General features: G+C 37.4%; 2 protein-coding genes across 2 annotated transcripts in view; one reads left to right on the top strand and one right to left on the bottom strand.

The window, feature by feature from the left end:
- Positions 1–5,925: 5,925 nt before the first annotated feature.
- On the bottom strand, positions 5,926–11,985 carry ccr6b (chemokine (C-C motif) receptor 6b). Its single transcript, XM_028437171.1, has 2 exons — positions 11,895–11,985; positions 5,926–7,020 (listed from the first exon to the last, which is right to left on the bottom strand). The coding sequence occupies exons 1-2, from the start codon at positions 11,901–11,903 to the stop codon at positions 5,926–5,928; spliced, it is 1,104 nt and encodes a 367-aa protein (XP_028292972.1). The 5' UTR covers positions 11,904–11,985.
- An 8,195-nt stretch (positions 11,986–20,180) lies between these two features.
- The window catches only part of LOC114455871 (titin homolog), a 54,460-nt gene continuing 50,381 nt past the window's right edge, over positions 20,181–24,259 (top strand). Inside the window, exon 1 of the mRNA XM_028437170.1 lies at positions 20,181–20,562. Coding sequence (XP_028292971.1) covers positions 20,213–20,562 — 350 coding nt within the window. The 5' untranslated portion in view covers positions 20,181–20,212. The remainder of the gene's footprint in view (positions 20,563–24,259) is intronic.

The following is a 24,259-nucleotide window of genomic DNA, read 5'->3' as shown; positions in this document are numbered from 1 at the left end:
CGGGGCAGTCTTCGGTCTTCAGGTCAGGGTCTCCTTAACATCCCAGATTCTGGAAACACCTGCACCAGTCTCTCCCAGAGCTCAACTGTGTGGAATCTTTTAAGAAACTGTTGAAGACTTTGCTTTTCAGAAAAGCTTTTAGTTAACTGGATTTTAATTTTTTTTTTTTCATCCGTTTCTGATGATGCTCCTATGATGCACATGCACCCATGTTTTATTGTGCTATTATGATGTTACACATGTATTAATTTCCCCACAGCTCTGTACAGCACTTTGTGATTTTATCTGCAAAAAGCGCTTTCTAAATAAATTACTTACTTAATAAAACACTTTGAACAGCTGGTACGTAAAGGGAAAGTTATTTCATATTCGTGTTAAATAAGTGAATCGTGTTGTGGTCGGTGGTTGATGGCGTATGGCTTTTGTGTTTAGTTGTCATGTTCATGTCATGTTTTTATGTTTGCATTAAAAATGTTTAGATTGTCATGTGATGTGAGGTGTGAGCCCTTATAGGCAGCCCAGGCCAAAAAAATAAAAACAAAACAATAATTTAAAAAGGTATAATACATTTGAAACACATGTTTTCTCTTAATTACTTTTCTTGAGTAGAAAAATATGTATCTGTACCTGCTAATCTTCGGCCCATATTTATGCTATTTTTATTTAATTTTCTTAGATTTATTTTATTTTTTGCCTGTTTTTGCATATGTAGTCATATTGTTGTATTCTATTTAATTATATTGTATTGTTTGCACATTGTGTTACATACAAGTAAGTAGAAATGTCCTTGCACTGAAACTTTTACATTTTATTTTAACTTTTAATTGCACTGATTTGCATTGCTTTTGGATTTTGCACCATTGTTGTTATTGTTGTTGTTGTTGTTGTTCCCTCTGGACATTTGGACTATAACTGTAGGTGTTATATTGTATTATTTTAATTTTTAAAATAGGTTATATATTTTTTTTCAATGGTTTGTTGTGTCACAGAATTGCATTGTTTTGTCCTGATATGTAAAAATAATATGTACACACTGTGTATACATTTATTTATTTTTTTAAACTTTATTTATTACTAATGAAAGGATGTGAGGTCCTAGGTTCAAACCCCGTATGGGTGACTCTGAGTTGTTTTTCTGTTTCTGTTTCTTTTTTTTTTTTAATTCAACCAACCAAATTTAGTTTTTCAAAAATAGCTGTTGAAAAGACACATATATGATCTTTTTTTAGAAAACATAATATCTATATATTTTCCTGTGCAACATGCGTTTCACAGCATGCCCGTCAAAAGAAACGTTTCTTTCAAAATAAAAGACAAGTCCAACATGAGTGACAGACATTAAGTATTCATTTATTTTTGACCAGCTGTACGCGACCCACCCAGTACAAGTCCGCAACCCACTTTTGGGTCCCAACCCACCAGTTTAGAATTGCTGCATTAATGTATACAAGTCCTTCCTTTGTCCTATAGACCCCTATACAAATGGAAACGATTCCTGACTGTCAATCAAAGTGAATGCGGAACTGTGCACGGAAACAAGGCCGCGCGTCACAAAAGCAAACAGCTAAATATGATTCTGGCTCTTACCTCTTACCATAAACCTGTATCAATGCAACCCGATGCAATCTTGTTATGTTCTGTGATGCGTGTGCAGAAAAGTAGAGGCGTGGCTTCCGGTAGATTGGCAGAGACAGGGGGAGGAAGTGGAGCTGTTGAGGGCGGGACATCAAAACGTCCTCTCAGAAACTCCGGTGTCACGTACTGAGTTTACCTCCGTACTGAGATTATAACCCTAACCCTAACATAATCCAATAAACAAATAAAACACGTGTCCGTTCACTTTGAAAACAAAAATAAACAAAAACATTATTAACATTATTTTTCATCAGTGTGCATGTGCGTGCATGGGCATATATGCTCATATACAATCTCAGTACGATGTGAATTCAGTACATGACACCGGATATCAACTTTAAGCACCGTTTCATCCATCTTCACAACTCATTGTCATCAAATATATAAGATTGTAGTTATTTTTTACCTTTGCAGTTTCTTCAGTTTCAGTCAAGCTCTGCAACAAGATGTGATATGAATTTCCCTCAAATGTTGAGCATAAGATTTAAACTGACGGCTCTTTCTTCCTTACATGTCATGATTTTATTTTTGGATTTGCTGATTGTTGCTACCTCCGCGTGAGGTAAATCTTTCCTGGTTCAGGGTTGTGTTTGTGTAACTGCACATAGACATCCCCCTAAACACATGTTCCTCTACTGTTCAGGTCACAAAAAAGTGACAGAATATTGAGGTCGGGTCAGTCAGGCCCTGTCGGCCATTGTTTGTATAGAATTGTCATGAAAAGACAAAATAGTAATCAGGATTATAATATTCCCATGACATCATCCACAGTGAAGCAGTGAGACTCCAAGGGGGGATGATTCACGAGCAATTTGTGGTGCAAGAGTCAATGCAAGGACGTGTTTATCACAAACCAGATGTTTTGATGAACCTAGTCTTGAATGGAAGTCCTTATCCTCTGAGACTGAGCAGTGTTAGTCAGCATAGTGCTGAGGTGGCACTAAAGCGCGCGTCTTCTCTTAGTTTAGACGGTAGAGTCTCTCACCAGCTTTTAGGAGTTGTTTTACAAGTGTTTGATTTTTTTCAAAACATCTCAAATCATTACGCAAAAATGTTCACGTTACATTACATTACTAGGAAATCATGGCTTCAACTTAAACTGCACCATGCTCATTGTGCGTTGAACCGGTGATAAAGCTAAAATAATGTCGCTAGCACACGTGGGCATAAGTTCCAGTTAGAAAAGGAACTTTATTGTCTGTAAGAAAAGATAAATGCTAAAATAAGACTTAAGCTGAGCTGAGATAAGGTAAGACATAAGATGTGCTAAGCTAAGATAGGATGATGATAATATAAGCTAAAGCCAGCTAAGATAAACTAAGATGAGATGAATTAAGATAACCTAAGATAAGAGAAGATAGAATAGCCCAAACTAAGATTACAAAAATTTAAGAAAAAATGAGCTAAACTAAGATACAATAAGTTATGATAAGATAAGACAAGATACAGTCAAATTGCGTGAGCTAAAATGAGCTAGCCTAAAATAACCTATAGCATAGCATAACCCAAGATTAAAATTACATACAAAATTATAAAATAAGCTAAAAAAAACCTAAGAAATGATTAGATAAGATGAACTAAAATAAACTTAGATACAATGATTTCAGAAAATATTATTTTTTTTTACCTTGAAAAAAATGTAAAACATTCAATACACGTTACACTTGATGTTAGCTTACTGTTGGGAAAAAAATGCTGCAACCTGACATCAGTAAATAAATAGTAGTTAGAAACACTTTAACTACACAAACTATCTACATTTACATTCTGTAGTGTCAATAATCCATTTTAAGCACCTCTATTGTTTACATATCCCTGATTTCTTAAGTCTTTCCAGCATTTTTGCTTTCCTTTAACACGTCTTCCCAGTTGTGTGATAATGTAATGATCTAAGTAGCGAAAAAAAAAAAACTTTATTTAAAACAAGATCTTAGAACGCGACTCATTTCCACAGCTTCTCTCCAGGTTGATTAGGTGGAATTGGATGCACCTGTGTCACTGCAGTAGTGTTTCAAAGCGGCCTGCGTGCGAATGGGTGAGTATTTGCTCATCCTACCGTTTGTGTTGGATTCATTTGTTTCATTTGAAAATAAACCTGTACATTTTGGTGCCAACTTCATGTGTGGCTTCAGAATTATAAGTCATGCCTCATGTGGCAGTAACGTGAGAAATTAGTTTTTGCTTGTGCAAAACAGGGATTTCATGGGCCTGTTTGGGAGTCACTGTGTTTCTCTTCAGTCATGCTAGAAACTGAAGCCTATAGGAGAAAGTAGGAAGGTTTATTGCTGATTATAACAGGAAATTGTAGGAAATAAAATAATCAAAATATGTCACTTTGATCGTGTAAACCAGAGATGAGCAACACCAGTAATGTGATTGTTTGATTCGAGGGCTACATTATGAATATTCATGTCAATATTTTGAGCATTAATACAGAAAATAAAAGGTTTTTGTGTATTTTGGATTCGTGTTTGTGTATTTTTGTATTAATTTGTGTATTTTGTTGTTTTTTTGCTTTTTTTTTTTTTTTTTTTTGTGTCTTTTGTGTTTGTTTTTTGTTTTTGTTTTTTGGCATTTTATGCGTATACTTACGTTGCTGCACAAAATAGGGCCGAGGGCAGCATGTGGGCACTGGGCCGGACTTTGCCCATGTCTGATGTAAACTAAAAAAAAAAAACTCACCTCACCTGAAACTGTGTGGTTTCCATTTGAATTGTAATAAATGTTTATTAATACAAAGTACAACAGCTTAAAGGGTGATTCTGAGCATTTTAGATGATTTAAGGTGTAGGAGCTTGTTTATTCTAAATGGTTCATGTTGGTAATGGAGCACTGAGCAACTGTAAAAGAATTCAACTAAATGCAGATTGCAGGAGTTCATCCTGCAGGAGCAAAAACACTGAGCACAGCTTGCTGAGGACATCCAGTGGATGAAAAACTCTGCCATTCATTTTCTCCTGTCTTGGTTTTTATCTCTAATGTTTAACTTGTGTTGAGCAGGGTTGTATTAAACACTTGTCTTTGCACCATGTCGCTACTGACACACTTGGGGTTTACCACAAATGCACAAGTTGGCTCCATTTTACAATGACAGAAATACGGTAATTCCCTGTTATGGGGAACTTGTTGGCCTGAACTGTATTATAATCATTCGTAGCCTGGATTCTTATTAACATATTATTAATGTGTAAATATTAGAACATAAATAAAATATTTTTGACTGGAGCGAATTAAAATACCACTGAAACTCACTTTTCACTATTGGGAAAAAAAAAACAATACAACACAAAAGAGTGACATGACTATGTGCATTTTTATATTAATTCATTGACCTTTATTCTTATGTTACTGAAACTCACAATACACAAATACACACAAACAAGCAAGCTGTTTAATAGAAAATGAAATTACTGGAAAGATTGAAAGCAGGTTTCTATGTGTATTCTATTTTTTTCTCTTTTTTAAATGAAAAAGCAGTAAATGAAAGCATAAGGATGCAATGTGTACAGTGGATGCAGTAAGATATACATGGACAATAGGTTCGTTTCCAATGTTAATCCAGGTTTGTTAACTTTGGTTTAACATTTTTAGAGCCATTGATGTTTTTCATACCTGGTTCTTATAAAAAATACTTTTCCAGGTCTTTTTTTTTTTTTTGCATACAGAAGAATAAAAACAACAATATAGCTCGTTGTAAGTGCTATGTACAGATATACATTTCCTTCAAAAATACATTTAAACTCAGATACAAAGAATTCCTGTGCAAACCAAAAACTACTTTTCGTTAATGACAAAAGTGGGAACAAGTTCAAGGATTTTTATTTTGAAGAGTAAGTATTTATCAATCAGCATGCCATCTATTAGTACCTGTATGGTTATTTGACCGTAACCACAATTAGTATTTACATACTACAATTATAAGAATTTTTTCTAGTCTTTTTTACTTGTTGAAATGGTTTTTTAGTAAAAGATGCTACATTTAGTTGTGCCTTTCGTAATAGCACAACTTTGGTATATTTTGGTATACACTTAATATAATAGTGCTAATATAATGCTGTTCTTTGGTTAAAAGCAGTTAAATTGGGTTTAAAAGATAACTGCTTTTTGTATAGCATTACTGACTTTTTTTACATTTTGGTTCATGAAACCGTTTCTTTACATTTGCAATGTGATTTCTCTTTTTTTGATTTGATGGTCAATCGTGACGCCACAGCACTGTAGAACTACTGATCTTAAGCTACACCTGTTGTTTTCTGTTGTCTAAGTGGTTGCACACCCTGTTGGAAGATGTCACCCACTAAATGACGACATGTTGTTTGAGGCATCTGATGTTTTTCCTGCTGAAAAGCCAACTTCAGATGTTATCCGAGATGATCGAGTAGAGTAGATGTACTTCTTGCCAAGGCACCAAATGTCCACCAATATTTTCTTAAAGTGGCTCCTGAACCTCACCCCCACAAAAGCGTACAGGATGGGATTGAGGCAGCAGTGCAGATAGGCAACGCTCCTGGAGATGGATAAGACCTGGAGCTTAAACTTTTCCGCCTCACAACTCCGAATTCTAAAAAGCGACAGAGTGTGGATCAGCAGAGTCACATTGTAAGGAAGGTGGCAGGCGATGAATACCACCACGACTGCCAGAACCACACGGATGGCTTTCTGTCTTTGACTGCTCTGCGCTCTTAGCAGCGTGCGCACAACGCTGGAGTAGCAGAACGCCATCACGCAGAAAGGAAACAGGAAGCCGACGGCCATTTGGCAGCTTGGAACCGCAAGCTTCACCAACCTTGCTGTTTGGGTCTCATTGAAGTACAGATGACACATCACGGTGACGCTGCCAGCTTCATGGTCCGGCTCCTCAACCCGCTGAGAGTAGATGAGTGTGGGTAGAGTCAAAGCAACAGCAGATATCCAAACAGCCGAGCAGATCACACGGCTGTAGACGAGCGAGTGTGATCGAGAGCCAAAGCTGCGTCTGGCAAGAACAATGGAGATGTAACGATCCCCACTGATACAAGCCAGCAGCAGCATTCCACTGTACAGGTTGATGCTGTAAGCAGAGTTAAGGATCTTGCAAGCTGCTTCGCCCATTAACCACAAATGCTGCTCGTTGTAGATGATAAACGGCATGGACGCCACAAAAATCAGATCGGCCAGAGCCACGTTAAAAAGATAGACATCCGTCATGGTTTTGGTCCTTTTGTAGAACAGGTAGGTGATCACGACAAGGATGTTACCAATCAGGCCAAAGGCACAGATGATGGAATGGATGTAAGGCTGGGCGACGACCTCAACAGGGTTTGGGTTCAGGTTGCAGGGTCCGTCATCTGTATTGTTCTCTGGATACTCATCTATTCCAAAATCGTAGATGTCAGTAAAATCCATCTTTAAAAAAGAAGGAAAGAGGTTAACAAACGTATGCCTGATGGTTGTTTCAAACATTGAGAAAGAAGGCATTCGCACAAGTTGACGATGGTTCGCCAACGAAGCTTTGCTGTAAAAACAAAGATGTGACACTAAAGATGGAAATGTTCAAATCTGATGTCGAAAATATGGAGCTTCTGTGGCCAATGAGTTGGCGATGGGAATTGGAGAGTTCTTGAGCAGTGGTTCCTGAACTGGGGTATGTGTACCCCTAGGGGTACTTGAACACCTCTCAGGGGGTACGCAGAAACATGTCATTTATTTTTTTTAACATTATACAAAAAATGTTTACATGCAGACAGACTTTTTTTCTTATCCATCAATAATAATTTGTGGCCCAACTCTTTAAAATACACCAAAAGATTAAGTTTACATTCAACATCAGAAATAAAAAGGCCTAAATTCAAGGTTAATGTTAGACGAGACACAGGAAAGAGTTTAGATGAGTCTGCAGATGCAAATAAATAATGTATAACATGAGGTAAGGGGTACTTGCGATAAGAAATAAAGGCTAAGGGGTACATGGAGTAATAACGTTTGGGAAACACTGATCTAGAGCAGGGGTATTGGTTTACATTGGTTTCAACCAGGTGTGTTGGAGCAAGGACACATCTAAAAGTCTCACCCTGGGTTTCCACTTGATGTGTATCTGCACCTCCGGTTTTGCTGCGCATCTGTTGCAGCAAGGACTGCGTGATACATATGTGATTCAACCATGGATAAATGCAATATTTATGTGAAATACAATTTTAAAAGTGTTTGGATCGGGCCAACCATGGTAACGGAAAGGTCTGGTCCCCCGAGTCTGAATATGTGATTAGCGTTTGGATAGAGTCCGAAATGGGCCCGTTGGAGGTCTCAGAAGGTCGGTGTTTTCCCCCTTGAACACGTATTTTAGTTTGAAAATAATCGTGATATTTTATTCTGTCTATGTACTACTTCCTGTCCCGCACGGGCTTATTTTCGTTAACTTGCTGCAGCACAGCTCTAGTATTCAGCAAAAATAGAAGTGCTGCGTATTTGCTTCAGAGGGCAGCAGCATGACTCAGCAGTGACGGTGCTGTGCTGGAACAGATTCACATGTGGTGGAAATTGACACATTGACTTAAATGGAAAGCTACAGTATCAGCTGTGTTGCTGTTTCGCAGCAGTTACGCATCCAGTGGAAATCCAGGGTCAGAAATCAGGCCCTCGAGGACTGGAGTTGAATACTCCTGATCTAGAGCATTCCTGGTATAGGGCTGCGGGTGAAGGGGTGCTTGCCCACCATGGGTGGTGTTCTGGTGCTAAACAGGCTTTAGCCCATCTAGGAAAAGGGATGTAGAGGTTTGAAGGTTAGGGCCTTGGGGTGGCAGTGGACTGTCTGATCTCATGCATTCAGGATCTGGATTCTGCACCTTGGTAGGCCTTGCATTTGCTCTCCTGGATCTTTTTGGCTGGTGTTGGTTTGGTAGTCATGGTTGGTCGAGAACCCTTGTTCAGTCTCAGACCCTGGAAATGTGCACATGCTTGTAGTGCTGGTGACAGTCACAAAAAGCCCCAAACCTTTGGCTCCTAAGATAATCTTCATTAATCCCCAATGAATGAGGAGCAATTTAATGGTGTTAAACTTTAAGGACAAATTTAGTCAAAAAGAAATGAAAAAGGCTGGTAGAGTATTAGATTATCGTCACATATTGTTAGATGTATAATTTGATTATGCTTTACTACTTCAATTTAAGTCTTTCCCAAAAACTATATATATTTTGGGTCTTGACAAGAAATTGACATTATTCATCACTTCTTTAACTACTTATGTAGTTCTCAAACATCTTCAAAGGTGGCTGAAAATGATTGTGATTTTGTGGAAAAACAAAAACAAAACACCGATCAAGATATCACACAAGATCAACCAAAACATTATGACTACCTGTTTGTATAATTGAAACTTTCCCTCTTTTGGAGCTAAACATGCAACAAAACACTAACTATTATGATTTGTAATCCATCTTTTAAACCTGATCAATTTCTACAAATCACATCATATGATACAAGTATTAAATAATATTCATGGCGTACTGTCAAACAGGATCCTTTACAATGTTTCCCTACTTCTAATATGTAGGTATAAATGCACACACAAGTTGTTTTAACCAGGACACAGTGATCATTTTCTTGGCAAAATAAAATGTTTAGTAGACTAAAGTTTCAATTTGACCTGACATTGTAAGGAAAAATTCCTAATATTATTAAAAGATGGCTCCAAATGGATTTTGAAGTTTACATTTCGCATATTATGTCCTTCCAATTCCAATAGAGTTACAGGTGAATGGTCTTTCAATATTCTATTTTGCTATATTTTCTCTATACTGTCGTTTACTATTACTAACACAATCAGCATTATTACACTAATTATTATACAATTATTTTCTCCATTTAAGGAATATATCACAATGTATTGTAATTTATTTTGCAAAATCAATGCATGTTAAAATCCAAATACAAAAATGTTTATTAAACGTAATTTAGATTAAAAGTATGGTTTTATTAAAGACAGGTCAGTTTTGATTATGGGTCATCACTCACCACAACTTCTATGTTCTACTGCTCTTTGTGTTTTTCAGCGACCCAATTTCACACCAAGTCAGTCAGGCAATGTAGGGTGAAGACTTTTATGTTATGTTTGATCTCACACAAGGGTTTAATACCACATCTTTCATTTGTCACGAAGAAACACAAAAAGTAGATACAGTGTCATACTTTGTCTAGTAAAAAGCTAAAAAACGCACAGGCTCAATAAAACAATGCATTCCTGTTGCTACTTTGTCACTTGTCACTGATGGTTCAAAAGATTTGATGACTTGCTTAAAATACAAAATGAGGAACATCTTCTGGGTACAGCAGAAAGGGAAGAGTGTAGAGAAGTTTTTAGCCATACCTGCCAGTCACCACCACCCTACCCCACCCTCACCCCACCCCATGTTCATTTTTGGTTATAAATCCAGCCACGGTTCCCTTACATACAGTAAACATCTTGCACAATTATGTGTTCTCCCCAAAGACAACTGTATAAAATAAAAGGTCCATTTTTTTTTTTTTTTTTTTTTTTTTTTTTTTTAAATAAAAGAACACCAATGCATTAAATTCAAAATACAAAAATATGGAGTATAGATGAATGTATAAAACTGAGAAAATATCCAGCATTCAATACTGTTTTGTTGCCGTGCATTACGTTTAATCTGGTTGGTCGGCTATTTGTATTTTTATTTAATCAATTCATTAAAAAAAAAATCAAATTTAATAACATAAAAGTTTACAAACTTCTGAATGAAAGGGAGCAGATAGAAGAAGAATCTTATGTAATCTGCACCTTTGTACTAATAATCAGTTTACAACAACAAACATTTACAATGTCTATGATGATTACAGAATAAGCATAGCATTTTTCTGTCAGAAGAACAAAAACCAGAAAACAACACAATAGAACAAAAACATACAGGCAGAAAGGGTAAACAACACAACATTATGGTACTTTAGAGGGGTTCATTATATTTTATTAATAATCTTGTTTTAATTAGATGTTTAAATCTTATATTTGCTTTACATTCCTTTAGATCATTGTTCCATAAAGACCCCTTTCACAGAAATGCAACGCTCCTTTAATTTTGTCCTTTTAAGTTATACTTATTTACTCTTTTTACAAATCTGACCTGGAGATTTACAGATAAGATTTTTTGATGCACTTTATGCATAATTTTCAAAATACTATAATCTAAAATGTCATTGAACTTCAACAGTTTGAACTGGTTGCTATGATGTGACGCATTTCATTGTTGCCTGGTGATTTAATTTTTTGTAGTTTCACAATGTCCGTTGATCATTTTAAAACAAAACATAACAATTTACTCGGTAACGATATGTTGTAGAAATGTAACAAATAACTCTACTTTTTTTTAAAACAGGGATTCTCAACTGGTGGGTCGGGACCCAAAAGTGGGTCACGGACCTGCGCTAGGTGGGTCGTGGACAGCCGCTCAAAAATAAATACTTTAATGTCTCTCATGCTGGACTTGTCTTTTATTTTGAAAGAAACTTTTCTTTTGACACACATGCTGTGAAATGCATTTTGATTTGTGTTTTAAAAAACATCATATATGTGTGTTTTCAACAGCTATTTTTGAAAAAACATAATTTGGTTGGTTGAATTCTTAAAAAAAATAAATAAAAAAGTGTTGCAGTGGCAAAATGTGGGTCCCAGGGTGAGACCAGTTGAGAACCCCTGTTTTAAAACATACTTAAATACAAGTAAAATTACTGATTTTAAAAATATACTCAAAGCTGAACAAGTGCCCATAAAAGTAACTCAATTACAGTAATGTGAGTGCTTGTAATGTTACTTTCACATTTGCGTACTGTAGCTTACCACCACTGCGGAGTGAAAGAATAATGCAATAAAGCGCTTTGAGTGTCTAATAAAAAGCACTATATAAAATCCAATGCATTATCATTTTATTATTAAGTTGAAGCCCAATGTAAACATTATTTCAGTGTTACAGTAAAAGTGTGACCATGAGACCACGGTGGTTATAAAATGTTTCACAGCTACAAAGTAAAAGATTCAATTAATTTAACACGTTTAATTACTTATTGCCCATATTTTATCTTTATATATAGTACAGAAACATGTTGTTCAATAAACATCATATTATGAGAGAAAAAGCTAAATTAAATTGTGTGATTAAAAGAATATAAACTGCATTTTATCACTTAATTTAAAATAATAATTATACAACAGATATTGAAGTATAGATATATACATATCAGTGTACCAATAATGAAATAAGCATGTTACATACCTCAGACATAAATTTTCTTTGAATTGTCTGCTGTGGAGTCAAAAAAGCTCTGGGATGTATAGAGCAGAGTTGTTCCAGCTGTTTGTAACAAAGAGCTTTATTCTAGTGGGGCTTTATACATATATGAGTGTGGGAGGACACAAAATAAGTGCTAAAACCACATCTGTTAAGTTCTGCTGCTGCGAGAGGTTATTGTGTCACTCATTTTCCTGCTTTGATATCAAACTCTGCATGCTTGCTGATCTTATCTCATGACTTTGCTCATAAAGCAACTCTGACAGCCTCACCACCACCACCAGTCCCCACATTGTCACGTTTTTGAAAGAACATGGTGTGGAGCACCAATTGAATTTGAATTTTGACACCAATGGACACAGTAATTTTAAGATGATATTAGTTATATGGCATAGTGTAACAAAATGATTTTTTTTTTAAATTTAGTACACTTACGGTAATACTTTAATGAATTCTTGATGAATCGGGACATTTAGGACATCAAAAGTGCCCTTATAGTGTCCTCGTTTTGTATGTGTGGTAACATGAAATCATACATGTACACTTTTTTCTTTCTTTCTTCCGATTTCAAACCTCACGTTGGGGTTTCATTGACATTTCTCATTGTTTGTCCTCATTTTTATTAGGTTTTTCATTTCTTTTTTTTTTTCACAAGTTTTAAAGTTATTACTTTTTTTTTTTTTTTTTTTGGTCCTTTTTTCTTCACCTTTTTTTTGTTTGGTTTTTTTTAAACATCCTTCCTGCACTGTTGACCTGGTTTGGATGCCAATGCCTTAGAATTAAAGTTAAACATTAGGTTAAAAGCCTAATGTTGGAAAACGAGCCATTGTTTAAATATTTGTGAGTCTGTTTGATAGATAATGGTAAAAGCTTTTTTACTTTCTGTAATTTCACCCAAGTTTTAAATGAACAAAATGTTTTGTTTTTTTCTTTAAATTCAACAGTTTATATGCATTCTAACACTGTAACCAGCAGATAGAGCTGTTATTTCACAGAATAGAAATAATAGGTATCTGAGGCTGTTCTCAGCTTATAGAAACTTTACTTATTCACAAAAACAAAAAGAATCAAGAGTGATTCTTTGACATTTCAGACTGATATAAAATCCCAACTGCATTCAGTACGTCATATTTGGATTAGAAACAATTAACCTCATCGATTGCATTGAATTTTATTATATTTGCAGGCAAGATGCAACAAATCAAACAAGCAAACAAAGCCAAAGGGTGCAACAATGTCACCACCAATGAAATAAGGTTAAATGCAGATTGACATGACAAGGAAATTAGTGCCTTAAGACCTTTTTAGACTATTTCATGAATTGATTGTAATATTTAAACTACACACGGGTAAGGGATTTAAATTAATACCTGATGTAAATTTGCAACATTTTAACTATATGCTGAACTGTCATGTGATGATGTTGCATGAAGACAGCAGATCAAACAGTAATTTCACAGGCGAGAGGCTTCAGATCCTTAGAAAACAAAGTGAAAGGAAAACGCCTTTAGATAAAGTCCCATGCACCACACCCTGAGTGGAAGCCGACTTTATCCCAATAACAAAGCAACTTTTGGTTTCACTGGAAAGTCAAGTGCAGTAAATAAAACTTAAATTTATATTTGTTATGACAGGATAAAAAAAAAAAAAAAAAAAGGTTATTTGGCATTTAAGATGCAATCAGGGATCTTATAGTTTTGCACATGTAGCACGTTATATAGGCCGGGTTGGGAGGGTTACTTTAAAAAAGTAATCCGGTACAATTACAAGTTAGCTGTTAAAAAATAGAATCAGTAACTTACTCTAAGTATCACTACTATATTGGTATTGGTATTAAATATGGGGAAACAATTACAAATCCAACGCTCATCCTATTTTCCTACTCCAAAAAAAGACAATAGGAATTATCACTAAAGCAGATTTCTATGCACCAAACAAACCCTATTTTTGTAGAACTAAATTTATTGAAAATCCATGATCTTGTTGACATTAACACATAATGGTGTACAAGGCACATAATATTCTCCCTCCTCACATCCAGAGACTTTTTGAACACAGGAAAAGTCAGTATAACCTCAGAGGAACCGGCATTTTCTAAAAAGTAAAAGCTAGAACAAATTAAAAAAGTCGATGTAATTCTGTAAGAGGTGTTAATCTGTGGAATGACTTGAAATGTCAATTAAAACAATTGAAAAATATATAAGCTCAGGATGAATAAAGTAAGCAACTAGACTTTTATAGATCCATAACGGATGAAATGAATTAAATGATGACATGATTTAGTTTAAAAATAACATAAAACAAAATGAAATGTATGTTAAATTAACTATTCTAAATACATGTGTATTTCTCTTCTGTTGAACACTTGGAAAGGAGTCATTTGACTGAATTCTCGGGAATGTGGTACGTGCTATTTGGCATGGAGATGTTCCGCCGGCCGCAGTTCATCCAATAAAACAATACCTGTAATCTGATAACACGTTTTTTTATATACTGTAATGGATTACAATTTAAAAAAAAATTGTATCCAGATTACGTAACGCCGTTACTTGTAATCCGTTACTCTCCAAGCCTGGTTATAAGTTAAACCTATGGGACACACACACACACACACACACGCACACAATAATAATAATGTAAATAATAATTTAGTGTCCCCAAGTAGCAGAAAAACATGATCATTAAAACATAGAAACGAGAAAAAAAATGTTAACTTTTAAATTGTGACTATTACTATTAATAATTGGGCACTAAAATGACGTGGGGAAAATGTTTCCATTACAGTATTTATCCCTTGGTCAATTATACTTGATGACCCTGACACACTGGGTGATCAAGTATACCGAGGGCCAAAATCTAAATGAAAACAGTATGATAATTTGGCACAATTTAGAGATTAAGGACATCACATCTTAAAATCAAAGATGACTTCTCTGATAGCAAGTTAAACATTCAAAGCCAAAGATCTCCAATATATCCAACCTTAGCTTTAGGATGATAAAAGAGCTAACATAAATAATTTACATATTTTAGGTAAATTTAACTTCTGAATGTTACTTTGTTTACACAATGTAAACCTCAAAGTAGTTGGAACATTTCTGCTCCACAGAAAAAGATACAGCCCCTATCCTTATACCAACATCTGCTGTGATAGGCTCCACCATCCACTGCAACCCTACACAGCATAAGCATAAGGTAGACATGACGAGACGATAGAGAGATATCGTCCCCTTTTTCGGCGAGTCCCAGGGCTGTGCTGCCAAGTCAGAAAGATACCGACAGACCCCATGACGACACCCCACGCTGCACTCACAGCAACATACAGAAAACACAGTAGAGCTGTAAATCTTTCCATCATTTTAACGCGGGTTCAGGTCAGGCTCAGCACAGTAAAATAGATTGACAAGGATGCACAAATGGTTGCATAAATGACTCTTTCTTGAGCTGTGTGCTGTCACATAGAGATCCGGTCACTGAGTTGCGTAAGGTCCATTCACACTGAACGCGACTTCAGCGACTATAGTTGCTTAAATCCACCATGATGAGTCTCTTAACATAACCGTGCTTTTTCTCGCTTCATCAGTGACGTGACGACCTTGGAGGTGACAAAAGGAGAAAGTCTTTGCTGATTTTGTATTGCGACACAGTGTCACTCGAAGTCTCCTAAAATACAAAGTTCAACATTTTCAACTTTGAGCGACTTTCACATCGCTTGAAGAGAGATAGCTTGACGTTGCGTCATTCACATTGATTTTGAATGTAGTCTAGTTGCCAGAGTCGGTAAAATCGCATTCGATGTGAATGCACCTTAACAGCAGTGTAATGACATGCTTTATAGCAGAAGTAAACCTGTACTTAGCATCTAGCGGCACTTGAAGTTATTAAAGAAACTCGGATTGTTCTACATGTGTGCACACAGATTTTAATAGTGTCGTGTTGCAACGGGTTGGGCTTAAAAAGAGATCGGCATCATTCGGGTTTGGGCCATGTTCTGTTGGACTCGAGCCATGTCAGGTCAAATCTTCTAGGCCCGACTACATCTGTAGAACACAGCACAGAGCTGCCTTCTCTAACAGCTCCACAGTGTGCAGGCCACACTACACAGCACACAGAGCTGGTGCACACAGCTAATACACACACGGTAGCACGGGGCACACAGCCATAGCCATCGTGTTAGTCTTTGTGAGATGGCTGAATGAGTTTTAACTGTGTTGAACACCACTAAGTCCCTTTCCAACTCTCCTCAGGCACGTTTATTTTACTGAATCACGGGCGTGGCCTGAATGACGAAGTTTGATTCAGGTGAATGAGGACATACTTGCTCACTCTCTCTTCTGCTTCTCGTGAAGGCGGTTGCATTATTCTCCTCCTGCTTTCCTCCCCTATCTGCCCTTGTTGCTTGTTTTGTGGATTTTTAGCTTTCTAACTGGCAGATCACAGAGAGTAAAAATCTATGACTATTCTTTCCGACAGTGTTTCTGAGCACTGGATCTCCTCAGGGATGCATTTTGAGTCCTTTGCTTTTTACTTTGTACACTCATGATTGTGCGGCTTCTTCTGACTCCAATTTGATCATCAAATATGCTGATGATACCACCATTATTGGTCTCATCAGTGAGTATGATGAATTATCTTACAGAGCAGAAATTTGAAATGTTGTTCAGTGGAGTAAAGAAAACAACCTCCTGCTTAACACATCTAAAACATGTGTTTTTGATTTTACTCATGGTAACTCTCACACACCTGTTGTCATTGATAACTCCCAAGTGCAAATTGTTGAGGAGTGCAAGTTTCTGGGTTTAACTTTGTCTAATAACTTGAGATAGGACCACAACACTAATCGCATTGTCAAGAAAGCTCGTCAGCGTCTCTTCTTGCTGCAGAAACTTAGAAATTTACAAATAACTCTAAAATTCTGCTTAACTTTTATCGCTGCACCATAGAAAGTCTGCTTGTTAACTTTATGACGGTGTGGTTTGGTAATATCACAGCCCAAGAAAGGAGAGCTCTGAACAAGGTGGTTCGCTCTGCAAAAGGGACTGAGAGCTGTGAGCTGCCAGTTCTGGAGGCTCTTTATGATTGCAGACTCCTAAATCAAGCTCTGAGAATCATCAATGATTCTTCTGGTACTGGCCACCCTAGAAAAGCCATGTTCCAGCTCCTTTCCTCCAGGAGAAGATATCATTTGTTGAGATGCAGGACATCTCGCCACGGTAACAGCTTCTTCCTACAAGCTGTTATCAGGCTGAACAAAAGCACTTTGAAGGCTGTTCTTACACTTTATTGTTTTATTGCTTTATTGTTGTATTGTTTTAAGTAGGCTATATGTGTTTTTATCACCTCGTTTCATAGTGTCAAATGTTGCCCTTTGTACTTTTACTGTGTTAATTATATTTGTCTATTTTGGTATCTTGAACTTGGGATGCACAATGGATTCCTGGGACAGGTGGAAAGTTGAGTACTTGGCTTTACTTTCCGTTGAGGACGTCAAGGATATTTACATGTATGGAATCATGGTAGCAGGGGTGCTGCTAATTGGAGCTGGTGGCTATCTGATCTATTGTAAAGTTTGTATTACGTTGGCAGCTGTTTTGGGAAGGCTGCCAGTCATCTCTGAAGGATGGGGCAGGGCACTGAACTCTCAGAATATCATGACGAATAGGGATTGGAATCAAAAACTGATTCTTTCTGAGAACCGGTTCCCAGTAATCCAATTCCTAGGAATCGTTTGTTTGCTTGCCTGTCAATACCGCTTATCGGTTCCTCTTACGTCGCAAATACATAACGATAAACTCCTCCAGGTCCTGTATGTTGTGTGTTTATGCTAGCACCAAGTGAAGCTCCTTCCACCATATAGTTGTTTGCTGTCCACCGTGAAGAATCCACCTCCTCCTCCCGCAGCTGTGCTGCCCTCCGTGCTGTGTTTGTAGCATCTCTGTTGCTACGCTACTCACTTCCGGGTTCTGTACACTCACGCAAAAGTTGCTTCTTGCATGGACTTTTCTTCAGAAAACAACAACCGTCAGCAAGAACACACACCTTGTCGCCAGTTCATGTCCTCATAACAAGTAATCAGAGACGGGAGCCGGACTGGTACTGATCGTTGTCTTTAGTTTGCTCTTTCACACAATCACACACACATGGCTGATGACGTCACATGTAACAAAGGGGACGGGGTCTCTGAAGGTCCATTTTTAGAAACGTAAACAAAGGCTGAACTAAAGCTTTACCGTTTAAATACATAACAATAAGTGCAGCTGTACTTTTTGGTTAATATGTTCTTTTTTACAGAATAATTATTTGTTTTATGTCTGAATTAGTTTTGGATCAAGTTGTTCAAGTTCAAAAGGAGCACTGTAAATATTCTCAAATGTTTGTTGCCAGAAATGTGTCATATGTTGTAATAATAATAATAATAATTCATCAATTTTAGTGCTTTTGTACTGTATATAACCATGAAAACAATCTATACGTGGCGGATTAAAAGAGAGCTGATATTCCTGCAGGAAATTAAAAAGACAACGATAATATAATAAAGAGTTAATGCAAACAAATCCATTAGTATTATTTAATTCCCTCAGCCAATGAGAATTGGTAAGAGAATCAAATTGATAAGCAGTATCGATAATGGAATTGGAATCTCTAAATTCCCATCCTTAATGATGAACGAACTCAAAAGTAAGCAAGAGGCTACTTTGGAGCATTTGCATGGAATTGAATTGATCTTGGAAAGGAGAAAGGATGGAGAGGATGTCTCGGCCAATTGCTGTTTGATCCCAAACTATTGGATTTACTGTGACAAGGACTTTCAAGGCTACTGAAAAGAGTGCTAGCCTGTAATGAAAGCAAATCATTATCACCAATTGGCCTCCCCTAACACGTTAGCTCAAGGACGTGTTCATTATCACCAGAGATGTTTACAGATATGACGTCCACTTCCTATCCCCGAGTACCAGCTGGGCTCTCGGCTTCTAAATCATAACATCTGAATATATCAGAGGAGCAAAGTTTATTGTGTCTACACCTTCTCTGGCCCTCCACCCGTCCCTCCTCCCCTCCGTGCCCATGGAAGGTTCTGGAGGAGCGCCCACTGGCTGCTCGCTCACGCCCCCTAGCGGCTGGATATCCTCTCTCCCTCTCTGCCCAGCCCTTGCCCCTAATACTCCTCCCCAGATCCACCACCTCCCCACATGCTATGGTTTTTGTGTGTTTTCCTGACTGTGTTTTGGTAGCCAAGAGTTTTTTTTTCCTGGTTTTGTACTTTGCTCTCCTTTAGGGTAATTCAGTTCAGAATCTGTTCTTGTCGTTCTTGTCTCCCATGTTATTTATTTGTGTGTTCTTTAGACGGGATAATACTGACATGTTTGTACAGCACTTTGTGGTTTTACCTGTGAAAAGCGCTCTAATAATAAATAAAGGGAACATACTACAAACACTGGCACTCACATTCACTCCGGCAGGCAATTTCCTACCAACCCATCAATCAATTGGATTGTTGGAGGAAGCTGGAATACCCGGAGAAAACTTCTGCAGCACGAGAACATGCAAACTGCACACGCAGAAAGGACACAAATGTCCACCCCAGGACTTGAACCCAGGACCTTCTTGCTGTGAGGAGGACGTGCTAACCACTAAGTCACCATTAAGCACCCACCACAGCCTCTCCCACCATCAATTCTTTTTAAAAAAATTATATATTAGTGGACATAATATGTAGTGATGTCTGATAACCGAGGGGTTGGGGGTTCGAATCCCGGTCTATCCAAATCATTGTTGTGGGCACAGTGGTGTGAGTGTTGGCAGTGGTCAGAAAGGGACCGATGGCAAACTACGGCAGCCTCACTTCTGACAGCTGTGGCTGCAATTGTAGCTTACCACCACTGTGTGTAGAATGAAAGAATAATGCACATCAACGTAAAGCACTTTGAGTGTCGATGAAAAACCGCTATATAAAAATAAAAATAATCAAATTCTAATTATTATTTTATTATTAGTGCTGCATGGAGTCTCATATCGAGCAAGATAGTAAAAACGTTGGTGAAGAAAAAAGTCAAAACAATAAAATTAAACAATACAAATGTGCAAACTGTGGTTTTGGGAAAATGGGGTTTATTATTCAATGAAATGCTTAGATGTGTATCTATTTATTAATTGCAGCACTTTGATTAGACCAGTGCGGGCAGGTTGGGGCTCAACCCGCTCGGCAGGTTAACCCGGTGAATCAGTCCCGCCTCCGGGCATCCACAGGAGGAACCGTCTTCCTCACACTCTCCTCCAGCGTTCACACGACGCAAACAGCCGCCATGAGTAAGTACGGCTCACTTAAAGTTAAGAATCCTTTTAAAACCAAGTCCTCCAACAAGGACAACGACAAGGAACCGAAGCGGTCGGGCTTCTTCAAAGATGAAGCGGAAAGTGGAGCTCCGGACATCCAGGGGAGACTCCCGGCCAACCTGGAGTCATTCAACCCGGAGGTCAACGCTGCTTTGCCCGATGAGGTGTCCCCGGTGTCCCCGGTGTCCCCGAAAGAAAAGAAGATGCGGAAGCTGTTGTCAAAGCTGAAGAGGAAGAAATCTAAACGCAACAAGGAGGAAAAAGCAGAGGGTTTAAACTCTGAGACGGATGAACTGGGCAGCATCTACGGCAGCACCATGTAAGATACAAAATGTGCTTTAAATAAGTTTGAATCAAATTAATCACAACAACAAAACTAAGGTTCAAACATACGGCCTGCGGGCCAAATCTGGGCCACCAAAGCTACTTACAGGTAGGTTGTTGTTGTTTTTCCAAATGTATGGTAAACCATACATTTGGAAAAACAACAACAACCTACCTGAACTTAATGCAATGTGCACTTTATTGACCAAAGTATTCAGCAAATAGTCACTTAAATGACCACGTGTATACAAGTATCACATACAATCAATATAAGCATTACACTAGGGATATTCAACTGCAGTTTGAGTTGAGCCACATTTTATAATAAGCGTCTCGAGTAAGGCTGGACTTTTTCCATGATAAATAGGCCAAATTACAGGCACAAGTGTGTATAAATAACAAGAAATTTTATGGAGTTGCAATCAAAGGAACGTGTAATTAAAAATATTTCAAAGAACAAAAAAAGAGGACTTGGTTATTGTGGTACGAATGCATTTTTAAAAACTGCAAGCCTGTGGTAAAACAGTAATTAAACAAATGGACTGGTTGGACGTGATTGTTTAATAGTTGCCTAGAGAAAGATACATGCCTGATGGGTTATGGTGGGATCATTTATTTCTGAGTTGATCTTGTTCTTTTCGTTCTTGAAATAGGAGATTCAGCAGACATGTTTTTTTGGACAATTTCAACATTTTCTTTTATCATTTGCCTCATAGTTGGGGTTAGAAGATGGAGAATGAACCAGGAGTTTTTCATCCAACATCAGTGTCTGACCTTTCAAATGCACTGACACACACACTCTTATGCCTTGTGGATGTCTTCCAGCTTAAGGCTGCCTTAGCTGCAAAATGTGGGTACAATTTATATGTTTCATAAAGTCGTACGATTCAATAGTTATGGCAGCATCTGAAATTAATTTGTGGCCATACCAGCGTGTCATTGCCCGATCTTGTTAGATCTCTGAAGCTAGGCAGGTCTGGGCCTGGTTAGTTGTTGGATGGGAGTCATTCTAGTGGTATCTGTCATTGTGTCCTTGGGCAAGACACTTCACCCACATTGCCTTGTATGAATGTAGTGTGTGTGAGTGTTGGTGGTGGTCAGAGGGGCCGATGGCGCACTATTCCGTCAGTCTGTCCCAGGGCAGCTGTGGCTACAATAGTAGCTTACCACCACCGAGTGTGGAGTGAAAGAATAATGCCTTAATTCTGTAAAGCGCTTTGAGTGTCTGTGATAAAGCGCTATATAAAATCCAATGCATTATTATTAGGGGTGTCCCAATTCGATATCAATATCGGATATCGGTCCGATTATCGGATTCAAATTTCTTTTTCGAATTCATTTTTTATTTATTTTATTCAGCTGTAGAACACTGTAGATATTATGTTGAAGGTTAAAATGTTTGTAACCAATAGGTTAATAATAAATGGGTCCGTTTTTCTCATACCTACTGTTGCTGACTATTGTTCTCTGTTTGAGTAACGTCACTTGATCAAACCTATTCTAACATTCCACGCTACAAAATAAGTAATTAGAATTTTTTTATGCTGGTATCGGATCAATATCGGTATCGGCCGATACGCAAGGCTGCAATATCTGTATCATAGCGGAAATAAAAAATCGGGACATCTCTAATTATTATCATTATTAAATATACCGTAGATTATCTATAGTTTGTATATAACTTCTATGAGGAGAAGTATTGTCACCAATTTTGAGTTATTTATTTCCTAAGGCTTTTTGCAAAAAACATTCAAAACATAGTCAAGATAAAAAATGGATTAACAAAAATAAATAAAGGGACAATGTAGAATAAACAATGGTTATATATTTGAATAGATTCAATATTGACACAGTATTCTAATGACAGTTTTGCTACTCAAAGATTACATGAGCTAAATGAGGTTCAAAGTAGGTAACAACAGGAACAGAAAGAAAACAGATCAATGTTCCAAATGTAGACACGAGGTTGCGGCAATTCTATGGAACAACAATATATGTTGCTCAATGTTCAATAAATGATTACTTGCAACGTTTACTAAAATATTCCAAAGCTGTAAAACCTAGCAAGAACATATAGAAACATCTAATTATTAACATATATCTATTAGATTAGTTCCAATATGATGTAGGAGGTTATTTGTCATTTCAATTCTTTACTGTTGCAGATGTCTTTATACATTTTGTTGTGGAAGCTAAAAAGCGGAAAGAAATTAAACGAAATAAAAGGCGCAGCTTAGTGCACCAAATGATCGGAAGTCGTTGATATTAGGTTGTGTAATTCTGAAATATTCGTCACCTTGCCTCGTGTCAAACAACATTGTGAATCATCACTAAAGGAGATAATTTCCCACATGTGAATGAGCTGAAGTTGACACAAAGGCAGTGATGTCCAAACTAGGTCCTGCAGGTTTCTCTGCAGTCTCACTGCTCCAATACACCTCAGATTTTGGTGACCTCAGAACCCTACAAGGTTTCACCATTTAGGATCTCCTTGAGGAGCTTGGCTGTTGGTGCAACTAAAAAAGTGGCCGTTTTCCCTTCCGGCAATTTTTTATAAACACACACTCAGCAATTTGGAGCTCAGCTAGTTGAGTCATGCAGTGATCAGGTTTGACAAATGTGACTCAGAGACGTAAACAGACTCAGGGATATATAGAGGCGGAGCCATGCTGTTCTGATTCTTCACTCTATGAAAATCAGATGAGTCATTTATACCTGGGTGAGTGCAGATGGAAAACGCACAGTGTCTTCTTAGCTAACCTGACCTCAGTTTATTCCGTAAATGGCCAAAATAGCCTGTGGTGTTGAACGTTGAGTCACTGTTATGGCAAAATGGTGTGGAAATGTGACTGTGCTGCTTCTACTGGTTTAAGGGACACTCAACCTAAACGACAAAGACGGCTCAACTGAAATCAGTAGTACTATATGTAACCTTTAGTAGGTGGAACGAAAGGCGATTTAAAAGCTGCATATGCAATAAAAAGCGCTATAGTTTAAATTGGCAAAAATAAGCAATATGATGAAAAGAGGTTAAAAGTGACAATAATGGGTCGACATAAGTGATATTAGGTGGTGGAAAGGGTTTAATATTCATGCATGCCAAGTTATGGAGGTCGACACTGGACACTCATTGGATGATAATAAACTAAATGGGAACTGGGGCTACAACTGATACTAGATTACAATGAAAAATCTTCCAATTTTGTAAATAATCAGAAAATGTATGTAATAATTCGAGATAGTGTAGTCTTAGATAGATTTGACTTGTAGAGCTTCCGATTCTCCCATGATTTTTCTGTGCTTAATGCAGTACAGTAAAATATGCTTAATATTGTTAATTGAGTTGATAGTTATCAATTTCATATTTTTATGCTGCAGAAGTACGCCAAAAGCATGCAAGATTAGATTACTGCAAGATTTGACATGTCGGTCAGTTTCGGCTAAACTTGCTAGACATTACTGTCACTGGGTTCTTATGTTGAAAAACGCTTGGAAATGAATTCCGTAATGTTGTTCCAATACATGTTGGTAAGAGTTTAATCTGTCATAGCTATTTACATTTCAGGAGGTCAAGTCTGTCCTATCGCAAGATATTGTGGCGAGATATTGGGCAAGATTTAACATTTCCTTCTCTTTGCCCAATGCCCACCCGTTAATGGGGCGGAAATAGTGAGTAAATATTTGATATTGTC

This window comes from Gouania willdenowi, chromosome 22 (genome assembly GCF_900634775.1).
Source record: "Gouania willdenowi chromosome 22, fGouWil2.1, whole genome shotgun sequence".
NCBI lineage: Eukaryota > Metazoa > Chordata > Actinopteri > Blenniiformes > Gobiesocidae > Gouania > Gouania willdenowi.
This window is presented reverse-complemented; position numbering and strand designations above follow the sequence as displayed.